This window comes from Acipenser ruthenus, chromosome 2, assembly GCF_902713425.1.
Source record: "Acipenser ruthenus chromosome 2, fAciRut3.2 maternal haplotype, whole genome shotgun sequence".
Taxonomy (NCBI): domain Eukaryota; kingdom Metazoa; phylum Chordata; class Actinopteri; order Acipenseriformes; family Acipenseridae; genus Acipenser; species Acipenser ruthenus.
In genome coordinates, this window is record NC_081190.1 from 19,196,103 (window position 1) to 19,218,561 (window position 22,459).

Consider the following 22,459-nt stretch of genomic DNA (forward strand, 5'->3'; position numbering starts at 1 on the left):
TATACAATGTCATTTAATTCGTTTTATTACAGATAAGGGACTACTTGTCTACTTGATTCACATGTTTACAATTAGAATGTAATTCTATTTTACCGTTTTTCTTTATTTTTTTTATATAAAGGAACATTTTCATTAAACTAAACTTGGCATGTATAATTTTATAATTACGTGGAAGCATGATTTTTTGGTCGAAAATTTGCAATGAAAATAATTTAAAGAGAACGCAGTGTTTTGCGTTTATCAAAAACAGTGGAGAATTTCATTCAGTTACTCGCTGTGGCACAAATGCACAACTCCGTGGAAAGCGTCTGCCTAAAAAATAATAGCAGTGGGTCAAAAATAACAACTTGCACTTTAATCCAATTCAAATAATCACTTCCACCCATAAATGCAGTGTTAGTAACCACAAATAAGCAACTGCCTTAAACACACCCACATTAGCCAAGATCCCCCAAACCATATCTTTCGAAACACTCTGCCTCGATATGATAATGGTGAGTGGCGCTAGGTCCTGCTCCTGAAGAGTACTGCAGCTGATTGCTTTCCGAGCGCCGGTGTGGAGTTTTCTAAACACTAGCGGACAAACGAAGCACAGGTTTCTACGTGGACGAAAAGCAAAAAAAAAAAAAAAAAAAAAAAAAGGATCTGAAATTGGAAATCGAGAACTTAACTGGTCAAGAGTCGTTCCAGCAAACAAAAACCGTGGATCAGCATGACATTGCCAAAATCGACCTAAACAGTCTCTCAAAGTAAAGCAGTTCTTTTTTTTTTAAAAATAAGCGTGGTGCCATCGCTTACAGTTGTTTTAACGTTATAACTCTGTTCGCCTAGTCCTTCATCATGACGACAAAGTCCCGTGTCATATACTCTACCGGGATTATCATTGCCAATTTACTGATAATTACTGGAATCGCCTTGGTTGTGACTCAAGTCTTCCAAACTGTTCTCCATAACCTCGTCAAAAAGGTAAGTCACAAATGAAGTGTGCTTTTGATGCGTGGCATTGCTATTCACTTAAAAATGTTTAAGTCACTTTATGAAATGCAGATAGAGTTGTACAGCGCCCAGCACTACAAGTGCACCGGTGTAATGTACTTGCTGTTCAAGAATGGAATGGTCTTCTTGGTAAGAGTACATTTCAGCCACAACAAAAAAGTAACTACAAATCACGTTTGGCAGTAGGCCAGTGTAGTTACACAGAGGTTTTTAAATATAACCAGATATAACACATGCCGATTGCCAAGGTCATTGATTAGTGTGTTATCCCGGTCGGTATTATTTGTTAGTTGTCTGATTTGTGCTAGAAACACGTGGTTTAAGAGAAAGTAGAATTTTAATAACTAGCAGTACTTATTTTATCCGTGTAAATAAATAAATACATACAAAATGCAGTTTAACGCTAAACGATCTGAACAAATACATGAAACATAATGGAATACTTTACAGTTTTAGGCATTTGTTTATTTTATTTACATATTTTTAACCCGTTGTCACATTATATCCAGAACACAGCATTCAAGAGGTAGTCTAAAAAGAGCGTCTCAACGTTAAGAACACAGAGAGCCTCATGAAACCGAAGATCTCCTTTAATAAAGGCTGTTGTACTCAGTCCCGTTAGTGGAGGCATTTCACTGCTGAATCACGTGCTCGAATTGTATTTGTTATTTATTTGCATGTATCCATCGCATAATATTATGCCTTCTCTTGACTGCTGGGCACTCTGCCTGGAAAAAACTAGGCTGTAAACCAGTGTATCCTGGATAAATATAGTGGTGAAAAAATCACTTGGATGGAGATACACTAGAATAGAGGGCATAATTTATACTTCATTTCAGAACAGTCTACTTGTGTTCCTTTTGTTGTGTTATTTCATGTAAAATACCTTAGTTTGTGTATGTTTCTGTTCCTTTTTTGGGTGTGGGGTCATGGGTGTGGCAAATTAAACAGGCTAGATCTGAATTATGGATTGTGGTCTTCTCTGTATATACATTTGTACATAGAAAACCACATTCCCCTACCATAATGCATAAGAGATGGATTGTGCGCTTAAAGATTGGGGGAGGGGTGTGTGACCTGTGTGGGAGATGGAGAGGGAGGCAGGCAGGGGTTCCCTGTGACATTTTTGGAATACTAGGAGACATTTAAAAGGTGCTGTACCTATTTTTAATTTAATACCTTCCTCTCTGGAGTGTGTGTTCCCCCTCCCTGTGTCAGGATTCTGTTTCCAATACTGCACACTGATCCCATTGGAAAAACACTGTAGCGAATGCATTCTGTCATTGATCTGTACAAAAAAATGGTTGCAAAATGCTTAGCAGGCAGTGTTTTATTATTATGTCTTGGTTCGGGTAATATAAGGTTTCATGTTTAGATGGTCATGGAGTTACACAAACATACACCATGGAACCTGAAGTAATGTAACCCCCAAGCAGCTGTCTGTTTGTGTAAATGAATTATATATATATATATATATATATATATATATATATATATATATATATATATATACACATAACGTGCCAAACTTATGACTAACAGACAAGTGGCATTTAAGCCTTAATGCCCTACGCAGCAGTCTTTACCTGACTGATCGATCGCAATGACTCGAGCCGAAGGGCAGGGCTTGTAACGAAACCTGTGTCATTCTCTACAGGTAATGACCGCTGCAGGGGATAATAATGCTAAATCAGATAAATCTTGGTCATGATACAAACGATACATACCTCTATTACGATATGATAGATCATATAAAGAAAAACCGGATCGCCTAGGCTGCTTTCAATTCATTTGACTGTTTAAAGCATGTTACACGAATATAAAGTTCTGTTTGCTTTTAGAGGGCATCTTCCTGTGTCTCCTCAGAACCTGATTGGCTGAGAGGATCCATGGGGTTTATATTTGTGAATACCGTTAGTATCGCTGTGAGGCGGTGGTGTATCTGGAATTCACTGCTATGATGTTGGGGAGTGGGGTGTGCTAGTTAATCAGTTGCTTTTTAGCTTGACCAGAGTGCATGGTTCAGTGGCTTTCAAGCATAAAGAACGACTTTTCATTTACCACACTAGGTGAGCATGGAGCCGCGATTTATCTATACACAACCGAAGAGATTTGTGAATCTTGGTACTTATTGAGAGACTTGCAATACACACGTCTTTGTGTATTGCAAGTGTGGAATGTGATCATTTAAACAAATATTATGTGCAGTATATGACTGAAGATAAATGAGATCTTCAGAAACTAGAAGCATGCAGAATGTACACACACAGGCAGACCAGTCCAGTCATGCTGATCTGTTTACACGTCGCATTTCATCTAGAAAGCAAACATTTAGACGCAAATGACACCGCGTTCTGGGGACCTGTCCACAGAAATCAAAGTTAATTTCTACCTGTTGTATTTTTTCTAGTTGTAAATCCTAAATATATTTCACAAATATTTGATTTGGAACATCTTTGTAGCATGTTCCAATATTACACTGTCACCTTTCAGGTGTATTTTCTTTAAATTAATTTAAATAAAGAATGGAGTTTTGAAGGGCCAGCTATGATATGGCACGCATACCAATTACAAGTCACCTAGAAGCCCAATCAGTTGAGTATGAAGCAATATTGAGTATGTGATGTAAGCAATAAACTATTTAATTGAGATGTGATTATTTAAAAAAAGAAACTTTGATTTGACAGATAAAAAGTTGAAGGAGTTGCATAAAAAAAAAAAAAAAACGCTTTTTGCCTATTTCTATAAAAGAGACACTCAAAAGTTGAACAGCTCTGCAAGAATCGTGAGCAGGGCCCTGAAAGAAAAGCATATCCTGCAGAGTTACTTCTCTTACCAGGAGAGAATACTATGCCCATGCAGCTGGCATAAGTGTTCTGCTTATCAGTTACGCATGGTGGTAAAGGCAGGTGTACATCATTCTACCCCATCACACCCTTTCTAATCGATGTGAACGCTCCATTGCTGTAGAAAATGGCACGATGCGCTACAGGTTTTGATTTCTGTACTATAGGAAATTGAACTAGTTTAAGGGGGTGGGGGCTTTCCATCACAACGGCAACTGTAGAGAATACTGCAGAAGAGAGCAAAGTAAAAAGCAGAACTGTCTAATCTGGGTATCTGAGATAAAAATAAAAAAAAGCAACGGAAAGTAACAGAACACGTCTGAAGGTTATTTTCTGTAAGTGTATAAAAGTGATCATGTGTTTTTAAGTGCAGTGAACATTCCAAATTCTACCTCCTCATACACCATGCTTCAATACAAATGATCGTTTCAGTATACCCAATGATCATTTAAATACGCCAGCCAGGGGCTTGTATACCAGTTGCCAAAATTACATTTTTCTAACTGTAACTCTTAACACTTCAGACTGCTCTCTTATTCTCTTTGCTCAGATTGTAAACCAGCCTGTGCAATACCCTGTTGGGTATTGCACAGGCTGGTCAGGCATACACATTTGGTGAATGCAGAGGAATTTATTCAGCAGTGGTTTATTCACATGCAGAATTCTTAAACGGCTGGAATGCTCAGTACTGTGTCGTTTTTTTCTTGTATTTATGTCACCTTGCTGCTGTATGTCACTATGAGTGTTTTACTAAGAAAACTTGCATTTTTGTTTTCAATTCAAAATACTGCCGTTAGGCTTGTTTTGTATGAAATGGATGAGCATATACTGTTTTCAGCTCCTCTCGCATGGTCCAGTGATTGCACCATGCATTGCAAACCTTCCCTTAGAACAGAGGACTTGTAGGTATGTGATTTAAATGATCAGGAGCCAGGAGTTTGATGTTATATAAATTTTTCCTCCCTTCTAGATACATTAACAATTCATGTTGGTAAACCTACTGACTCCGTTACGATTTATTCATGATGTGATTTTGCAGAGGTCTGATTGTTTGTTTAAACTCCTGGCACCCTGTAATAATGCATAAACAAGGGACATTCGAAAACCCAAGACTGGATGCATGGCTAGCGTGAATTTCATGCCCTAAAAAATATATTTTCTCTTGTGTTTAATTTTTTCGAGTTAGACTTCAAGTTTTATATTAATGGTGTAGCTGTGTAGTTTTTGTTTTGCTTCAGTTTTTGACAGGCTGTGAGAAACATACAGATATACTATCCGTGTAATACACTTAACCAGTCTGTGACAAGCAAATCCCTGATATACTTTCTTTTTGTTTTTTTTTAAACAGCAAATAGTTTTGAAGGAAGGCGCAGATGTTTTTAAATCCTGGCAGAACCCTGCTCCCCCAGTGTACATGCAGTACTATTTCTTTAACGTGACAAACGCACAAGCTGTGATGCTAGGGGGGAAGCCTGCTGTTGAAGAGATAGGACCGTACACCTACAGGTAAGCCCGCTGCAAGCATGCACTGATCAAATGGAATGTTAATGTTAAATGCTAAAATAAATGAACAAAAGGGTATTTGATCGTAATGTGCAGCTTGTAAAGGGGTGCGTCTTTGGTACCTTCATTTACAAACTGTCTTATCAAAAGTAGTACCAAAAAGGTTTGCGTTATGCCATCTACTGTATAAGATGTATTTATGAATAACAGACCCCTAACTTATCTTACTGTAACAGTCCTGACTCCAAACCCAAACACTAACCTGTGACCTCCAAGGGTGCCTAGCTAATCCCCATTCCATAATACATAAAAAGCCATTTTTACCAGAATATTATTGTGCCAGCTACATAGAAATCTGTTGTAAAAGTATTAACGTAACTGTTCTCTTTACAGTGTTAAACATGCTGGTAACGCAGAACTGATGAAGTGTTATTCTGGTGTGAGAGTGCAGAGTGACCACGCTGTGTGGAAATGTCTGCGTCAGCTAAAAAAAAAACAACCCAAAACAAACAAAAAACATTTGCAGAAAATCGACTTACTTTTGCCAGCTCAACAAATGATTAAGCTGCAAAAACAGGACCTATATTTGCTGTATCTTGATTGTACCACCATTTTTGAACATCCGTACTCTCTGTGATTTGGGTGTGGGGGCAGGGGGGGGGGGATTCAGTGAAGTGCTTTTTGATGTGAGATGTACAGGAGGAGGCTGTGACACAGTGGTGTTGCAATACTCTAAGATAGCAGCTGCCAGCTTCTAGCCTTGAATGATAGTGAGGGAGAGTCAGATAGAAAGTAGATAACGGAAACTTTGAATCAACCACACTTTATTCTAAAACATAGCACTGAATTATTGTAAATACAGTGCTGTAGTGCTTTGAAAATAATGATTGCATTCAACTTACCAAGCAGAAAGAGATTGGGAGATATTTAAAGAGCTGTGGATCTACAATAAATGCTTGTTCTGATTTAATTGTAAAACCAGGGAGCTCTCTGGCATTTTGAATACTTAACAGTGCATAAGAGTGTCTATACTGTAGTCTGTAAACAGGGGAACCAGGCTTTCCTCTGACCAACCACTAGGGGGCTTTTTTTTTTTTAAAGCAAGTGTTCAGATCATTATGGTCATGGCCAGTCATCCAACTGAAAATAAGTTCAAATGCATGTGCCTTACTCATGTACATGAACATTAGAATAGCCACAATCTGTAATTCAATACTTCAAGAGTCAGCTCCTGACCAGAAATATTTCACTCATGTCCGTGCAGTCAACGTCACGTTAGCACAATGCTGCCAATGGAATGCTTTGCAAAGCAATTTATATGTTTACCTGTCTGCTTGATGGAACAGCTGTGAGAAACAAAAGCAGTTGCTAGTGTTTTAGGATTAATACATGGGAATTAGTATGGTACAAAAGCATTGCTAAAGAATACGGTATATCCAGAACAGATTAACAGATTTCTTGGATGTTAACCAAACTGGGCATTTGAATGCATGTGAACTGGATTAAGCACACAAAGAAGATCCCAAAACAAATAGCAAAGTCCCAGGACAACAGTGCAGACAGATAGTAGTTTAGCCAATCTAAGTACACATGTCTATATAAAAAAAAGTGCAAGGCTACGCTGTCCATTATTGTATGTCACTATAAAAGATTTATAGACCTTCTAATACTGTTAAAGGGATTCAGTCCTGCCAAATATATTGCCAGTTCATCTCCTGATTTGTAACTGGGTTGAGGAAAAATTTGATTTTTAAATTGGGTGTAAAACAGGGATCATTAATCTTTAAAAAAACAAAACAAAAAAAAACACACCCTTGAAAGATGATTAAATAACTGTAGGCTGACAAATCATATTTATGTCATCAGTAATCCTAGCAAACCCCTTTGAAAATAATCCCAATATTATTATCACAGTTATACTATGAATGTGGACGAGGCACAATCCTCAGCGCTCCTTCAGATTAACAAGCCAAGTCCTTTCACATAAAGTAATCTTTCACAGGGCTGCACCTAACTGATTACCTGTGACTGTCGTACCACCTTCGGAAATATCTGAAAATAGGAATTGGATAAGAAACTGTTCCTTACAATAAGGAATGTGTGGCAACCCTATCTACCAGTATCTTAAATTGTAACCTTTTCACAGAAGAGAATTGAACTACTTCCTGTGGACATTACCATACACACAAAGCCCTCGTACCAGTTTGCATCCGCCTATCCAGTGATTCATCATTCATCTTTGTTCCGAATATATATATATATAATATAATTTCCCAGAATCCAGGATTTATTTTTTCAATAAAGGACACTGATTGACTTGTATACCTCAGTGTTGCCTATTTGTTTGTTTTGTTTTTGTTGTTGTTAGAGAGTACAGGCCTAGAGAAAATGTGACCTTCCTTGAAAATGGAACTAAGGTATCAGCTTTATCTCCCAAGACTTTTGTGTTTCTTCGAGATATGTCGTCAGGGGACCCAGAGGTCGACCTGATAACAACCGTCAACATCCCAGCTGTGGTAAGTGCTGTTTAACATACGCTGTTCATTATCTAGTAGGGCTGGGCTCAAGTCCACTGAGATAGAGGCTGAGTACACAAGAGCGGGGCAAGACCAAGGCTGGAACACAGGTCAGGAGCAGACATTTAGGAACGTCAGGATCCTGTTGTAACAGATGTCATTTTGGGTATAATGAAACATGTTGGTGACGAAGCCCTTCAAACTGAACATCCTGCCCCACATCATAAAACATGAGCACAGTTTTCATGCCCTTGTTTTGCTATCAGACTTCATACAGGGCCTTAAAATGTACTTTGAACACGGTCTAACGAATGAACTGAAGTAATGGGTTCCTGAATGGGGAAAATGAGAGACTGATGACTTATCAATCTCATGTCCTGTATTTACAGGGGAAAGAAATAACGATAGAATATGCTGTTTAAGAACAGAATACTATTGGAATAACTAATATATTTTCTGTATTATCTAATGAACACATGTAAAACTCCAGTGGAAAAACAAAATTGACTGAAAAAATAAAAATTACTGTTCTATATGTGGAAGCTTCATCACAATGGTTGCTACTGTACCAGTGCATTTCCCTTTGACTGTTTTTTTTTTCTATTGATTTCAAGTTGCTAACCCGTCTGGAAAGGAATATTCAATATTGCTTTCTATTAAACAGAAAAATTACTTTAATAACATTTTATTTACTAATCAAAATCACCAGTGTTTTGAGCAGTGTTTTATAGTGTTCTTGGCTTTCCAAACATGTGTGGTCCAGTGGTTAAAGAAACAGGCTTGTAACCAGGAGGTCTCTGGTTCAAATCCCAGCTCAGCCACTGACTCATTGTGTAACCTTGAGCAAGTCACTTTACCTCCTTGTGCTCTGTCTTTTGGGTGAACCGTTGTTGTAAGTGACTCTGCAACTGATGCATAGTTCACAAACCCTAGTCTTGTATCTTGTAAAGCGCTTTGTGATGGTGGTCCACTATGAAAGGCGCTATATAAAAATAAACATTATTATTATTATTATTATTATTATTATTATTATGACACAAACCCTGTGCTCTGCTTCGAAAGACACACAGGCTTCGTGCGTTGATGAATTGCGCTGACTTTTGAAACCAAGCCCAATGCGCGCACGACAGAGTCTGTTTCATTGGATAGATATTCAGTTCAGGTGCTCTGTCAGCTGGTCCTGGATCAGCCAGCAGCACACTTGATTTACTTGGCTGAGCTCTGACAGCAGCTGCCACTTCTGCTTTATGTAGAGAAGGTTGAGGTGGCAGACTGACATTACAATTATGTAAGGTTGCTGTGCTGGTACACCCTCGTGTCAGTCTGGTGTTACTTGTGGGAGACAGAAAAAGCAAACTGCCACACAACTATACAGAATATATACATATATATATATATATAAAACAAAAACATTGAGTTACAGTGCTGATTTTGTGAGAGGCTACACTATTATTATTATTATTATTATTATTATTTATTTCTTAGCAGACGCCCTTATTCAGGGCGACTTACAGTCGTAAACAAAAATACATTTTAAAAATCGCAGTACAAGTAATAATACAATTAAGAGCAAGATAAATACAATGACTTTGGTTCTAGCAAGTACAAGTATGACAAATGTTTGCAAAAATGTCTGTTATACCAGGTTTATATGAAGCTGGGAAATTCTCCTGATACTGTATGTGGCCTAATGTCTGTATGAATGAAAAAAAAAAGTTTGGACAAGAAAAACATGTTTTAGCATTCATGCATTTAGCACTTGAATGTAGCACCTATTTCCCTGGACAAGGGACAGGCCTCGTGGAATAACGAAGCCCCCTTAAATATTGAGACCTCAGCAGTTTATTTTGTTTGTTTTTTTGATTGGTTTTAAAACATCTGCAGGTACCCTTTATTGAATTTTTGTACCAGACAGGAGTGTGCGTGTGTGATTGTAAGTTTCTTTCCATTTTTCTCTTTTAATAATACAGGCTGTAATGGAGCAAGTCAAAGGTTCCATAATCTTAAGTTCTATTATCTCATTCGGGATGCAGACCATTGGTGTCGAAATGTTCATGACACGTACCGTTAATGAGCTTTTGTGGGGCTTCAAAGATCCTCTTCTGACCCGACTTCGTGCGTTCAAACCAGAGGTCGAGGAATACTTTGGGCTCATGTATAAGGTATGTGTGCTGTGTAGTCCTGTACAATCAGTCATTAAGTTTATAGGGAATACTGTATTTCATTCATTGTAGTTGATTAGAGGATGATTCCAGCTCAAGTGGACCAATGGGGTTACTCAACCTCTTGCAGTATGTCAATGACTTGCAACAGTTCAGGGATGGCAATACGACTCCTATTGCATAGCAGTTCCACCCATTCCAGGTTTTGCTACAAGCTTGATTGGCAACAGAGAATAGGTACTGTAACAAGCTCAGGTGTATCTTATTAAACTCAAAATAAAACCATCCTTGCAATTACTAGTTTTTTTGCTGGAAATCCCTTGGAACATGATTGAATTAATATGAAATTAATTTACATGAAAAAAAAATAGATTAAAGGTCTTCAAAATGATGACATTCAGACTCTTTCTCACTCCAAATAGAAATTTAGAAAATGTATCTATTACAGAAATTGATGAAAATGCATAAAGGGATAATGTAGTATTTGTTCACAAAACTGTTCTAGTTCATACTAGAATTGTTGATTTGTATTTTTTGAGTGCCACATTGTCTGCACCCAATTAATATTGTGCCAGCTAGTTTAGTAATCAACGCATAGTTGACTGAATAAAATAGACTGATGAAGTCTTTAGCCTACAGGTAGATGGTTCAAAAAATGAAGTCAAGAGAGATGGAGTGATTTTGATCTGGTGGTTGTTGGTGGGCCTATGGGAATATGTTCTGATGAAAAATGCAGAACCGAAGCCCTTTGAGATAACAAGAAGCAGATGTTTTTGCTGTCCTTTTGCACGCAGAACAGCCAGCCCTGTGCAGACTGCATTCTAGGACACAGATAGTTGGCACCAACTGTCATGCCCCCTTAAGAAACATTGATAATGAATAATGACTAGCTTTAGTATTGCTGAGACAAATTGTATTGAAATGAATGTATGTTTCTGTAGCTTCCCTGTGACTGGATTACATCTATTGGTTTATTTTTTCAGAAAAATGGTACCAGTGATGATGAGTTTGTGTTCCACACAGGAATGCAGGACTACAAAGACTTTGGTAAAATTGTCTCCTGGAACGGTGAAAGGTAACTATTGCAAGGGATATAGGGTGTCAGTTAGGGTGACAAGACGTCCCAGTTTTACCGGGGCTGCCCTCTTTTCCCATCAACTGTCCCAGTCCCATCATTTTTCCCCAGACTTTAAACAAGTCCTGTTAATTACTTTAAATGATTAGCAATTGATAATGGTTCCAGAATAATATGTTTCATAAAGGTTACTATACTAAATTAAAAGTATGCAATTATAGAAACCTCAATACACATGGGTATAACAGTTAAACATGGCTATGAAATGGAAAGGGAAGGTGCAGCAGTCTAATTTTAATGGGAAAAGAGCAACAACAACAGTGATAAAATCACTGTATTCAAATAAGACTCATTCTTACAACATTTTTAATCTGTGTCCCAGTTCTGAGCTTTAGAAATCTGGTCACCCCAATATCTGTGCCTCTGGGCACCACTATAAATCCGGTCAATTGGTGGACCTTGACATCGACAGTCAAGGTACACCTGGTTCAAGGTCTAAATTTTAGGTTTATAACAGGGTGGCTATTTCCAGAACTTTTTACATCAAAGTAAAATACGATTTAGAGTAAGAAGCTTTGGAATTAGACCCCTTCTTTCATTAATCTTTTCACCTGTTTAGTAAATTCTGATTTTATGAATATAGTGCAGGCGTGACTGTTTTTCAGAAAGCCTGAAACATCCTGTCCTTTCCCCTCCAAATGTTTGTCTCATTAACTGTCAGAATAATATTAATACCACTTGGAACTGTGACAACCCTAAATAATACATGTCGGCCTTGCTGGTGACCTTTCCCCCATATCTAGTGAAGCGACTCCCACTCCCACCGTACAATGTGTTCTGAAAATCGTTTCGCAGCTTAAAGATGATTGAAAACCATTTGTCTTCTTTGAAAAGGCTCAACAGTTATCAAAATAAGCCTGGTTTAAAGCCTTCTGAAGAATAACTTGCGTGACCTTCACTGCATTTTCTCATTTGAGTCCCTAACAGGATTACTCGTATACATGGTAAAAATAATACGAAGGGTTTCATGTATTAGGCATGCTGGTTAGTGTGTCAAGGAAATCTTGACCTGGAGATACTGTGTCCGTTGAGATTGGTGATTTTGAGGAAAAATGCAACGTAAAAAGATGTGGGAAACCAGAAGTAAAAACTTTGCTTAATCTTGTGCCTTAGCAAAATGAAGTGGTGGTCCTCCAATGAAAGCAACATGATCAATGGCAGTGATGGAAGCTCCTTTCACCCACTGATAGGAAAGAATGAATCACTATACATCTTTTCACCTGATCTATGCAGGTACTGTATACTGAAGTTAAAAACTTTGACTTTAGTTTTTGATGAAAACATGCCACTAATGCTGGATTTGAAGATATTTGAGCCAAATGACTAAGTGATGTTAAATCTTAATAGCACCCAATATTTATTTATTTTTTTAATTTGAGTGACCAATTATTATTTTTATTTATTTTGCCCCAGTTTCGAATGTCCAATTATACTGCAGCAAGTCCCCACACAGAACAGACGTTCTGTGGGTGTGTGAGCATCTTCCGAGCTCACAAGCCTAAAGCCAGAATCGCTTTTACGCCGAGCAATCCAGAGGAGAGGTGGGCGGGCTACCGATCCCGGAGAACAGAGATCAGCCCTGCTTTTTATCCACTGTGAATGTGCTCGGCGTCTGGCCAGATTGAGGAGTCGTCCCTGCCTGTTTCCCATCCCCCACCCCGGGAGCGTCGGAGCCAATGTGACGCCCCCCTCGGGGTCCCCAGCAAAGTTCACCCTCTTTGCATAGCCTGGATGTGAACTGGCGCTGTTCAAGCTGTGTGACTCATCCTGCGTTCCCAGCGGCAGTGCTTTAACTGGATGAGCCACTCGGGGGGGGGGGGGGGGACCCAGCACCCAGCACCCAGCACCCAGCACCCAGCACCCAGCACCCAGTATTTAAATATTAAAAATCCCATCGGGCCATTTGTAATTTTACTAAAGTATATAACTCAAAATACACTGAAGAGATGTTATAGAGATTTTCACGAAGGGCAATTATTTTAATGGTGGCTGCTATTTAGATCAATATACCCAACAAATGATGTGTATATATTTGTGTATAACTGTGCAGAAACAGACTGCAGGAGATTTCCACACCCAACTTCCCTGAAGAAACTGGAGAATGTAATCACTTACGAATTGTCAGATAACAATAGTATACTAAATAAATGTCAACTGATGCAATACATGTTTTAAATACATTATACACTGAAAAAAAGCTAAATGCTGTCTTGCCAAACTATGTTGCTAGGAAAGAACTGCCCAAGACCCAGACTGACCGGTGTTTAGCAATGCTAGATTTTACTCTCCTGCTATTTAGCAATCTCTTGGTGGGTGTTGGGCTCCAGTTTCTGCAGTGTTAAATGCACAGTGGTAATGTAGTACCAAGGTTTAAATCCACGTAGCTTGTTTCACCTTGGTTAGTCTTGGTTCACTGGCGACAGTAAAAGCATACACCGGCAATGGATATACAATGTTTATATATTGCATGTACCGGCACGCTTCTGTCTTCTGAATATTGTTTCAGATTACCTTGGCAGTCACAGCAATGAATTTCCTATCCATTGTCATGGAACTTCTAAATCTCATCGGCCCAAAAAGAGTCTTTATACCAGTTGGAACAGTGACAGCCTTCATGGGAATGGTTTATTTTTTTCTTTTAATAGTGTTAACTTCAATAGTACTCTTTCACCTAAATTCCATTACAGACACGCACAGCCCTTTCCCATTACTTCTGCAAAAGTAATTACCCCTGCAATTTGATTTTTAATTACCAAAATACAAGTGCCATCTGTATTTTCAATTTTAGCTTGGTGTGTAAACGACGCTGATCTTTAGCCTGGTCAAGATACCTTTCCTTAACTCGTGGGCCGTGAATAATACACACAAATACTACATAGTCCTTGCTGCTTTAAATGCACTGTCTGTTGTTGTCTATATAACTGGATGCTTAATGGCACCATAGCAGAAAACCCTTTTTTTATAAATATTTATTTAATCTACAGGTCTATATATTTAACCTTTGAAAAGGATGTGGGAATAAAAGGTATACCTGCCTACCGGTTTTCCCCCCCTCCTGAAGTTCTTGCCAGTCCTGAAATTAACCCTGCCAATACTGGGTTCTGTGTACCAGCAGGAACATGCATGGGAACCGGAGTGTTAAAAGTTAGCGTCTGCAGAAAAGGTATTTTTATTACATTTGTTTTGCTTACATTGCATAAGACAGTATCTGGTTATAAAATGACATATATTGCAGTGACACAGTTCAGAATGAAATTTGTTTAGGCAGCTGACTGGGTGAGTGTTGAACATGTGATGTATTGCCAGACTCGTTGTTCCTTTTCTTTTTTGGTAGAGACATGCAGTACAGTGAACCTTCACCCACACAACTCCCAGCAGTGACTGCAGCAGAATGTTCCCCTCTGTTCCACTGGTTTCTCAGGAACCCAAATCCCTGTACATTCCTTTCAGTAGTTCTATGGGTTTAAGTGATTTGGACCTTTTTAGAATTGCCCTAATTAGGCTTTTCTATACACAGTATACATATAAATATAAAAGTTACCTTTTTAGTTTCCATGGGAAGAATACATTTGCTTTTGGGCTGTTTCCCAAAACAGGCAACTCGCTGCTTATTTATAGTTAAAGGTATTTTACCTACATAGTAACAGCATGCCCAGACTGGATTCCCATAATTCAAGTTACTGTGCCATATATGCTCACTTTGAGTGTTTGAATTTGCTGGATGTTGGTTTACACTACGATTGTGTCTGCTTATAAAGATAATGTATTTATTGAAGCACTGTAAATAATAACAACCATGACAAATAAACCTCTGCTTCCAGGGAGGATTGTAGTCTAAATGTATATTCATGTTGTGTATTTGTAATATAATTACAAAGAGTTTTTTGTTAAAATATCTTTCAGTAGATTTATTTCGTACAGATACTATTGTGAATATGATCGCATACCTTCTAGAAGGATTTTTCTTTCTAAAAATAAGTATGATGCATGTCAGTTTACAACTGCACATACTGTCCCTTTTTTAAAACAAAGGTTGGCGTGTTTTTGAAAATACCAAGGTGTGTCAACCTTATTGTGTCAAAGGGCTCTAGGTAAAAGTTTCTCCAATAAATGTCCTGCCTTTTGTATTTGTGTTCAAAATGTAAAATGAATAAAAATGTGCTATTAAATTACATCCTGTCGTGATTCTAAACAAACAGGATAGTTTCCCCCACTCCACCTTCAACCTCCGTGAAACAGATGTGACTTTTACTACAATGGATATCTTCAAAATATATTTAACAAAAAACTGGGATAGGGGTCAGATTTTTATCTGCCTCCCCACCATACACACGTAATGCTGACCTGCACCTCGCTTTGTTTTATAACTTTTAAAACATGTGACCTGTTCTCAGGGTAACCTCTTTACCACAAGATTTCTAAGGGATTTTGTTTGTTTGTTTGTTTATTTCTTGTACTACAGGAGCACCTGTCGTAGTCTCATTCCCACATTTTTACCAAGCGGATCAGAAATATGTAGATGCAATTGAGGGACTGTCCCCAAACAAAGATGATCATGAAACCTACCTAGATATTAACCCAGTAAGTGACAAAGGCTTGAGTATACTTCTGTTTGTGGTGGGGACAGGAGAAGGGAAGTCTCTCATCTGTATGCAGTAAATCCATCATTCAGCATTCTGCAATGAGAACTGCAACAGTCATTAGTCGTGCAGTCCTATTACAATGTTTAAATGATTGACATTGAAGGTATATTATTCACTATGAAATGTTACATAGCTGAATAAATAGTGCCATTTGGTGTTCGTAAGTGAGTACAGCAAGAACCTGCTAAAATTAACAAGCTACATTTATATTAATGATGGCTTAATACAAGGGTTACTGTTCTGTTGTGACTAATTCTTTGTATGTTTTACAGCTTACTGGGTTCCCTATGAGAGCGTGCAAGAGAGCCCAGATTAACATTTTAGTGGATCGCATTGTTGGTTTCCCGTAAGTACCACATCGTTTTAATTGATACGCCAGGGAAGGGGAAATTACTCCTATTGCATTACAGCTGGGTCCTTTTCATGTTTTATTGTGGGCAGCAGTGTGGAGTAGTGGTTAGGGCTCTGGACTCTTGACCGGAGGGGCACTGCTGCTGTACCCTTGAGCAAGGTACTTTACCTAGATTGCTCCAGTAAAAACCCAACTGTATTGTAACATTTGTAAGTCGCCCTGGATAAGGGCGTCTGCTAAGAAATAAATAATAATAATTGTGAGTTTTTAATAAATTAAACCTCAAGTTGACAAGCCAACAAAGCTGATATGCTCACAGTAAACCTGATAATCTTATTTTACATTGTTACCTTATGTAAGGTCTTCTAAAATCTGTGAAGGTGTGGGGAACAAAAGGCATATTATTATTATTATTATTATTATTATTATTATTATTATTATTATTATTATTATTATTATTATTATTTTCTTTTTTTTTTTTCCCCTTCCACCAAAATACATAAATCTGGACCCACATTCCCAGGGCAGGACAATTCTGGAATTTTGAATTTGTTCTCAGCTGGGCTTTTACTCGTAAAAGGATTACATTTAATATGATGAACTTAATGAAAATAGGCAGTGATTTATAAATCAATATATAATGGAGAAATCTAAACGTGATGGTGGTGGTTGGGGCGGGCAGCAAAAATATTTCATGCAAACAATATTTATGCATTTGTTTTAAATGAACTTTTTTTTTTTTTTTACTGGATTAACATTTATTTTTCTTTCTTTTTTTTTTTTAATAGAATAACCAAATATCTAAACCAGACTGTATTCCCTGTTATGTTTATAAATGAGGTAAGAACTCATTTTATAAATTACTTGTTTTCATATATAATTGCATACAGTAGGCTTTTGTGGTTGTTTTTTTTTTTATATGTATTCCAAATCTATTTAAATGTGAAAAAATAAGCCTATGGTGGTGGAGGTTGTCTATGAACTTTATCCACAGTATTGGAATTGCATAAGAGCAGTGAAAAGATAAAGCCTGGTAGATCAGCCACAATACTTACAACACACTTTAAATGAAAGCTTAGAAAATGGTGCCACATTTCAATAGGATCCCAACGTTTTTATAAAACAATGGTGCATGCACTTTTATAGTGGTGGTAGTTTAATTACCTCATGCTCTTTTTTAATGTGACTTGAACCTTATACTATAAATCCCTAGGCATTAAGCATGTAACAGTTTCATTCATTTCATAAGATGAAGAAATTCTGTTTTCTGATCCAAAACGTTAAGCAATTGAGTTGACACACAGCTACTGGGAACTTCAGCATAATAAGTTCCAGATTATAATGTAGTAATGCAGTCACACGATAAATGTATTCAAACATGTTTAAAGCACCATAAATTCATGTGTTAGACCTGGCTGAATTTCTTTTCTTATTCCATATTTCAGCAGTATTCACAATGACTTTAAGAAGCAGGTTGTGTACTGCATTGTGGTTCAACAACGTAATTAACTCTATAGATTTTCTTCCCAGTGTAGCTGTAAGTGTTGCTGATTGTGGCTCTGTGTGTTTCAGAGCTTTGTGATTGATGATACATCTGCCAAAAGAGTGAGGACATTGTTGCTGATTTCAACCATTGTAACCAACTTCCCCTTAATCATTGTTGGGTTGGGAGCGCTCCTGCTGGGTGTCCTAATAATCCTACTATGTAGATCACGAATGCAGAAGGTCAGTGTTGACTAAATATTGACTAGAAAATATTAAATAAATTGGAGCTTGTATTGTCCTTTTTCTGTCTAAACCATCTATATATGAGACACATCATTTGATTAAAAAATTGACAAATGAATCATTCTATAATTGTGAATCAAATGCCTGTAGCCGATTTTAGTCTAGCAGATTGTTGTTTATTAATTTAAGGGTCCAGACTTCCTTTAAAAATGTTACATTTATTTGTAATCTCCCTTTTGTGAGTGGACTTCCTGTTTTTCTAAATTGGGAATATGCTAACTACCTTACCTGGAGAATGATGTTGCTGATGACAAGTAATTAAGATGGTTGATTTCGTCTCAAACCACCGAAAAATACCCCCCCCCCCCCCCCCCCCCTTTTTGAATCGATTTAGAATACAGGAAATGTAATTCAAAATAGTGGGACCCAGTCAAAGAGAAGAAGTGGAATATATCTGTGCTCATAGGCAACGAGATTGTGAGTTAAAGGCATCATTATACATTGATATTATTGACCAGTATCGTATACACATGATTAAAAAATGCTACTGCCATCCCAATTTTTTTTTTTTGGTGGGGTGGGGGGGACTGTAAAAGCGACAACACAATGAACAGCATACAAAAAAAATATAATTGCAATCGCTCTGTTCTACTGGAGAAAGAAAAAAATGTAAGATCTCTGTGAGTCCATGACATCCTCAAGAAAAGAAAAAGGTACAGTGAATATCATCGGCTGATGCAGGAGCTCCGGTTTGATGAAGGCAGATTTCATGGACACCACAGCCAATTATATATATCTCTCACTGCAATAGTGATGATTGCAGTACAGCAAAAATAAAGTGTGTATGCGTGGAAAATAACATGAAGCTATTTTGTTTTGTAAATAGCTGTTATGTTTTTGTTTTTAACAGAAACCCACGGCAAAAGAAGATACTGCCTACACTCAAGTCAGTGATAAGCCAGAGGAAAGCTGTGAAAACAACTCAAATATTCAGTTAAAGACGTACACAAGCACTTAAAGGGTCATACATAAGGACGCCCCAGAGCGAACATTGAAGGAATTGGGGCAAAACGGGGTTGGGTTGGGGAGGGAAGGGAAGGGTACATTGGTTTGGTGGTGGGACATCGCCATAATAATTCTAACAGTCAAGACATAACTTCTTTCTTTCATGGTTTTTCACACATTGCTGGTATCGAACATCATTTTCTCATTTCTAAATGTGCTCTGTGCAGCTATCCAAAAGGACGGTCGTGCAAAATAGCCTAAACAAGTTGCACCATCTCCCTTTCAATGGCAGTCTGCTTCGACCCAGTTTAAAAGCTGTTTGGATTGAAGCATGGAAAGATCGACCAGTCCATGGTCACGCTGCATAGCTGGGATTTGAGCCCAGTACCTCCTGGCTCCCAGCCCGTAGCCTTTACCACTGGGCTACAATGCAGAATAGTAATAATGTGTAAGATACAGTTTTGTTGTTTTTTTAATGAAAAAAAATAATCTGGCAGAGCTGTAAACAGCGCTCTGCTTCTACTTTTCCTTTTTTGACGTTCTTCAGTGTCAGTATACAATCAGGGATACCACAGAATATCTCCCAGTTCTGTTGGCAACGGTATACTTTTCATTGAGAGGTCTCCCTTTATTCACATCAAGCCCTGGGCTGTTTCTGTGAAAATCGGAAAGCAGGCCAAATATTGTTAATCACGACACTTGTTAGAAATTGTATTTATTTTTGTTATTATTATTTTTTGTGTAATTTGCTTTACATCTACGTGGCTAAAATGAGTATAATGTAGGCAATAGGCTTTTTCAGTTAGTTGTATAATTGTGAAATAATATTGCTGTGATAGACATGCCTGTCTCCTGCTAGATTTCTGAGGCACAGTTCCCATGAGGATTTGCAGTCCTCATTTTAGATTAGTTAGCGTCGCCACTGCTGCTGATGGAACCCAAAACTTTAGAATTCAGAGGTATCTATGGTAACCATCACAGCTGTATTTCCATGAGCTTCAGTGTGGCACATTTGTTCAATTGAGTGTTCACATAGATACGGAACAACACTAAGGCATTACTGGGTGCTTTAAATAACTGAGCGTCTCGGAGGAAATATTTTTTGTGCTCACTCAGATCACCACTGAAATCTACTCTGAGCTGCTCAGGAGGAGTGGAACTGAGCATGCTGTTAAGTGGGTTCTTTCATTGAGCTGCTCTGAGGGCCTCACTTACTCAGCGCACCCACGATGTACAGTTATAGCCAGTAGTGACTGTGGAACTATGTGTAGAGCATGTGAATATATAATTTTTTTAAACATTTCTTATTATTAAAATAATCCTGAACCAAAAGAATAAGAAATGTACAATGTGCTAAAGAAATTTGAAGAAAATATGTATGCATATATTAGCATAACATAAAAGTATGCATATATTCAGAGACCACACAATGTAAAACATGATGTCCCATACACAGGCAAAAACAGTAATAATAAAAAACATATATAAATACTAAGAGCAGAGTAGTCGGAACCATAATGGTAAGGTGCTGTAGGTTGTTTATGTGTGGTAGGTTTCCGTGAATGTGTGGCCAATTGATTTCAAAGTAAAATGAATGTGATTTTGTTTGTTCAGTTTGGCTATTTCAGCTAACTGCATTGCTTTACAACGCATTTGTGAGATTATAAATGAAGCAGGTGGTTTCTTATTTCATTGACCTTGTTAAATAGGGGAGTGACTGTCTTCAGTTATTACACCTGAGACACACACACCTGATTCATCTCAAGTACTCTCAGGTTAGCGGAGTGCTGACCTAGGCAGTGAATATATCTGAGCCAGGGTTTTTAATCCATGACCTTTTGCACTGTGGGCTTTTTCTCCAACCGTTACAGCAGGCACACACCCTGTGCTTTCTATATTCATTAATTTCACTAACCCTTGTACAGTAATACCAATCTATATGTTTTGTCTTTTTTCAGACATTTTTGAGGTAAAAATCTAGTTTTATATAACTGATATTATATCAATGAAAACTCGATAATACAAAAATGATGGTGTACAACTCAACACTGTAGGGTTAAAATGCTGAACTTTATTCTACATGAAAAATATATTACTTTTTGTAAATTGTGGAAACTTTAAGACCCTCACAGTGACACATATCAAAGCGAGTGATCTTAGTTTTACTAACTGTTACAGATTAAATATGCTTGCAGTATTAACTACAGTTACAAATACAACAACAAAGGCAGCAAAGCAGGTTAAACTATTTTATAGCAATTGATACATTTGTAATACTTTTTGTATGTAATGAGATTTTGTTTTTAAAGTGTTCCAATGTGTTACTATGTAAGATTTGAAGCCATCATACATTTCTTAAAAAAAGAGAGGGGGGGGGGGGGGGGGGGGGAGAAGTTCTCATCCTGACATATTAAATACGAGGGTTGTAGGCTAGGTGAGACACTATATTTCAGACACATTAGTCCAGGATTTGTATATTAATCATAAATGCTGACAATGACCACAGATAGAGGTTGCTAAGCAGCACTTTTGTAGTTGGCACAGTAGAAAAGGAACCCGCTGTCCATGAAAGTTTACTTTGCCTGAAGCAAATTGGTGCATCACTTTGTTTTGGAATGACATTGTATTAATTCCTGGTGAAGCATAATGTTTCTATGTGTGTGTGTGTGTGTGTGATTATTATAACTGACGTACTCAAGCCTCAGACAGGGTCCAGAGGATATGTGGTATTTCTTGAAACTGGTGGTGGTTGTCCAGTATTTCAGTAATTTGCAATTTTATTAGGAATTTAGTCATTGTCACCTGTCAACAAAACACTAGTGTACAGGTTGGCTACCTCAATTATTGTCTCTACTTCCATTTCTAGTGTACATGTACCTTGTGTGTGTGCAGGATGAGAACTTTCACATTATCATGTGTCATTGTTGATGTTTTTCTAATCGTAAATGTATGCAAAACCAGATCTTCCTTTACATTTCAGATACAGTGCATACTGTATGCTGTTGCTGGAAAAGACAATCTTGGAGATTTTACATGTGAAAACGGTTTCATTTTTGTATAGGATTTTCAAATTTGCGTTACACTGAGTATATGTAAATGTGTGAGTCATACGTGTGGGTATCTAAAACAGAAAATGACAAGAAAACATTTGTGTTTCAAAAACTGTATTTGAACAATTGTAATGTAATGTTTCAAATGACAAAACAATAAAAACATAATGTTTTCAGTATTGTGTTGCCATTATTTTTTTGTTTGTGACAATTCTGTATCTATTATAATACATACCGTATGGTGCAGGAAACTGACTACAATTATTTGATGTCTGCCAATCAAATGCATTTCCATGCAATGTCAAAAAACGCACCTTCTTTCAGTTTAATTATTAAGGGAACTAATTTGAGGGATTTAACATAACAAAAGGCATCCTCACAAATTTACCTTTAAAAAAAAAATGTATCCCTCTATAACTAATCCTGAAGCATCCCTTATAACAGGGATGTCCAATCCCGGTCCTGGAGAGTAATTCCACTCCAGGTGTAACGGGTATAACGATATAATGAACTGCTTCAGGGG

The 22,459-nt window shown here is 37.6% G+C and overlaps 1 protein-coding gene across 1 annotated transcript; it reads left to right on the forward strand.

The window, feature by feature from the left end:
• The first annotated feature begins 265 nt into the window (after positions 1–265).
• LOC117409309 (lysosome membrane protein 2-like) lies at positions 266–22,115 on the forward strand. Its single transcript, XM_034015140.3, has 12 exons — positions 266–966; positions 5,191–5,348; positions 7,714–7,861; positions 9,832–10,023; positions 11,007–11,098; positions 12,272–12,391; positions 14,143–14,321; positions 15,621–15,739; positions 16,074–16,147; positions 16,942–16,993; positions 17,726–17,878; positions 18,792–22,115. Exons 1-12 carry the CDS (start codon positions 841–843, stop codon positions 18,897–18,899), a joined length of 1,521 nt encoding a protein of 506 aa, XP_033871031.3. The 5' UTR covers positions 266–840; the 3' UTR covers positions 18,900–22,115.
• The last annotated feature ends 344 nt before the right edge of the window (positions 22,116–22,459 follow it).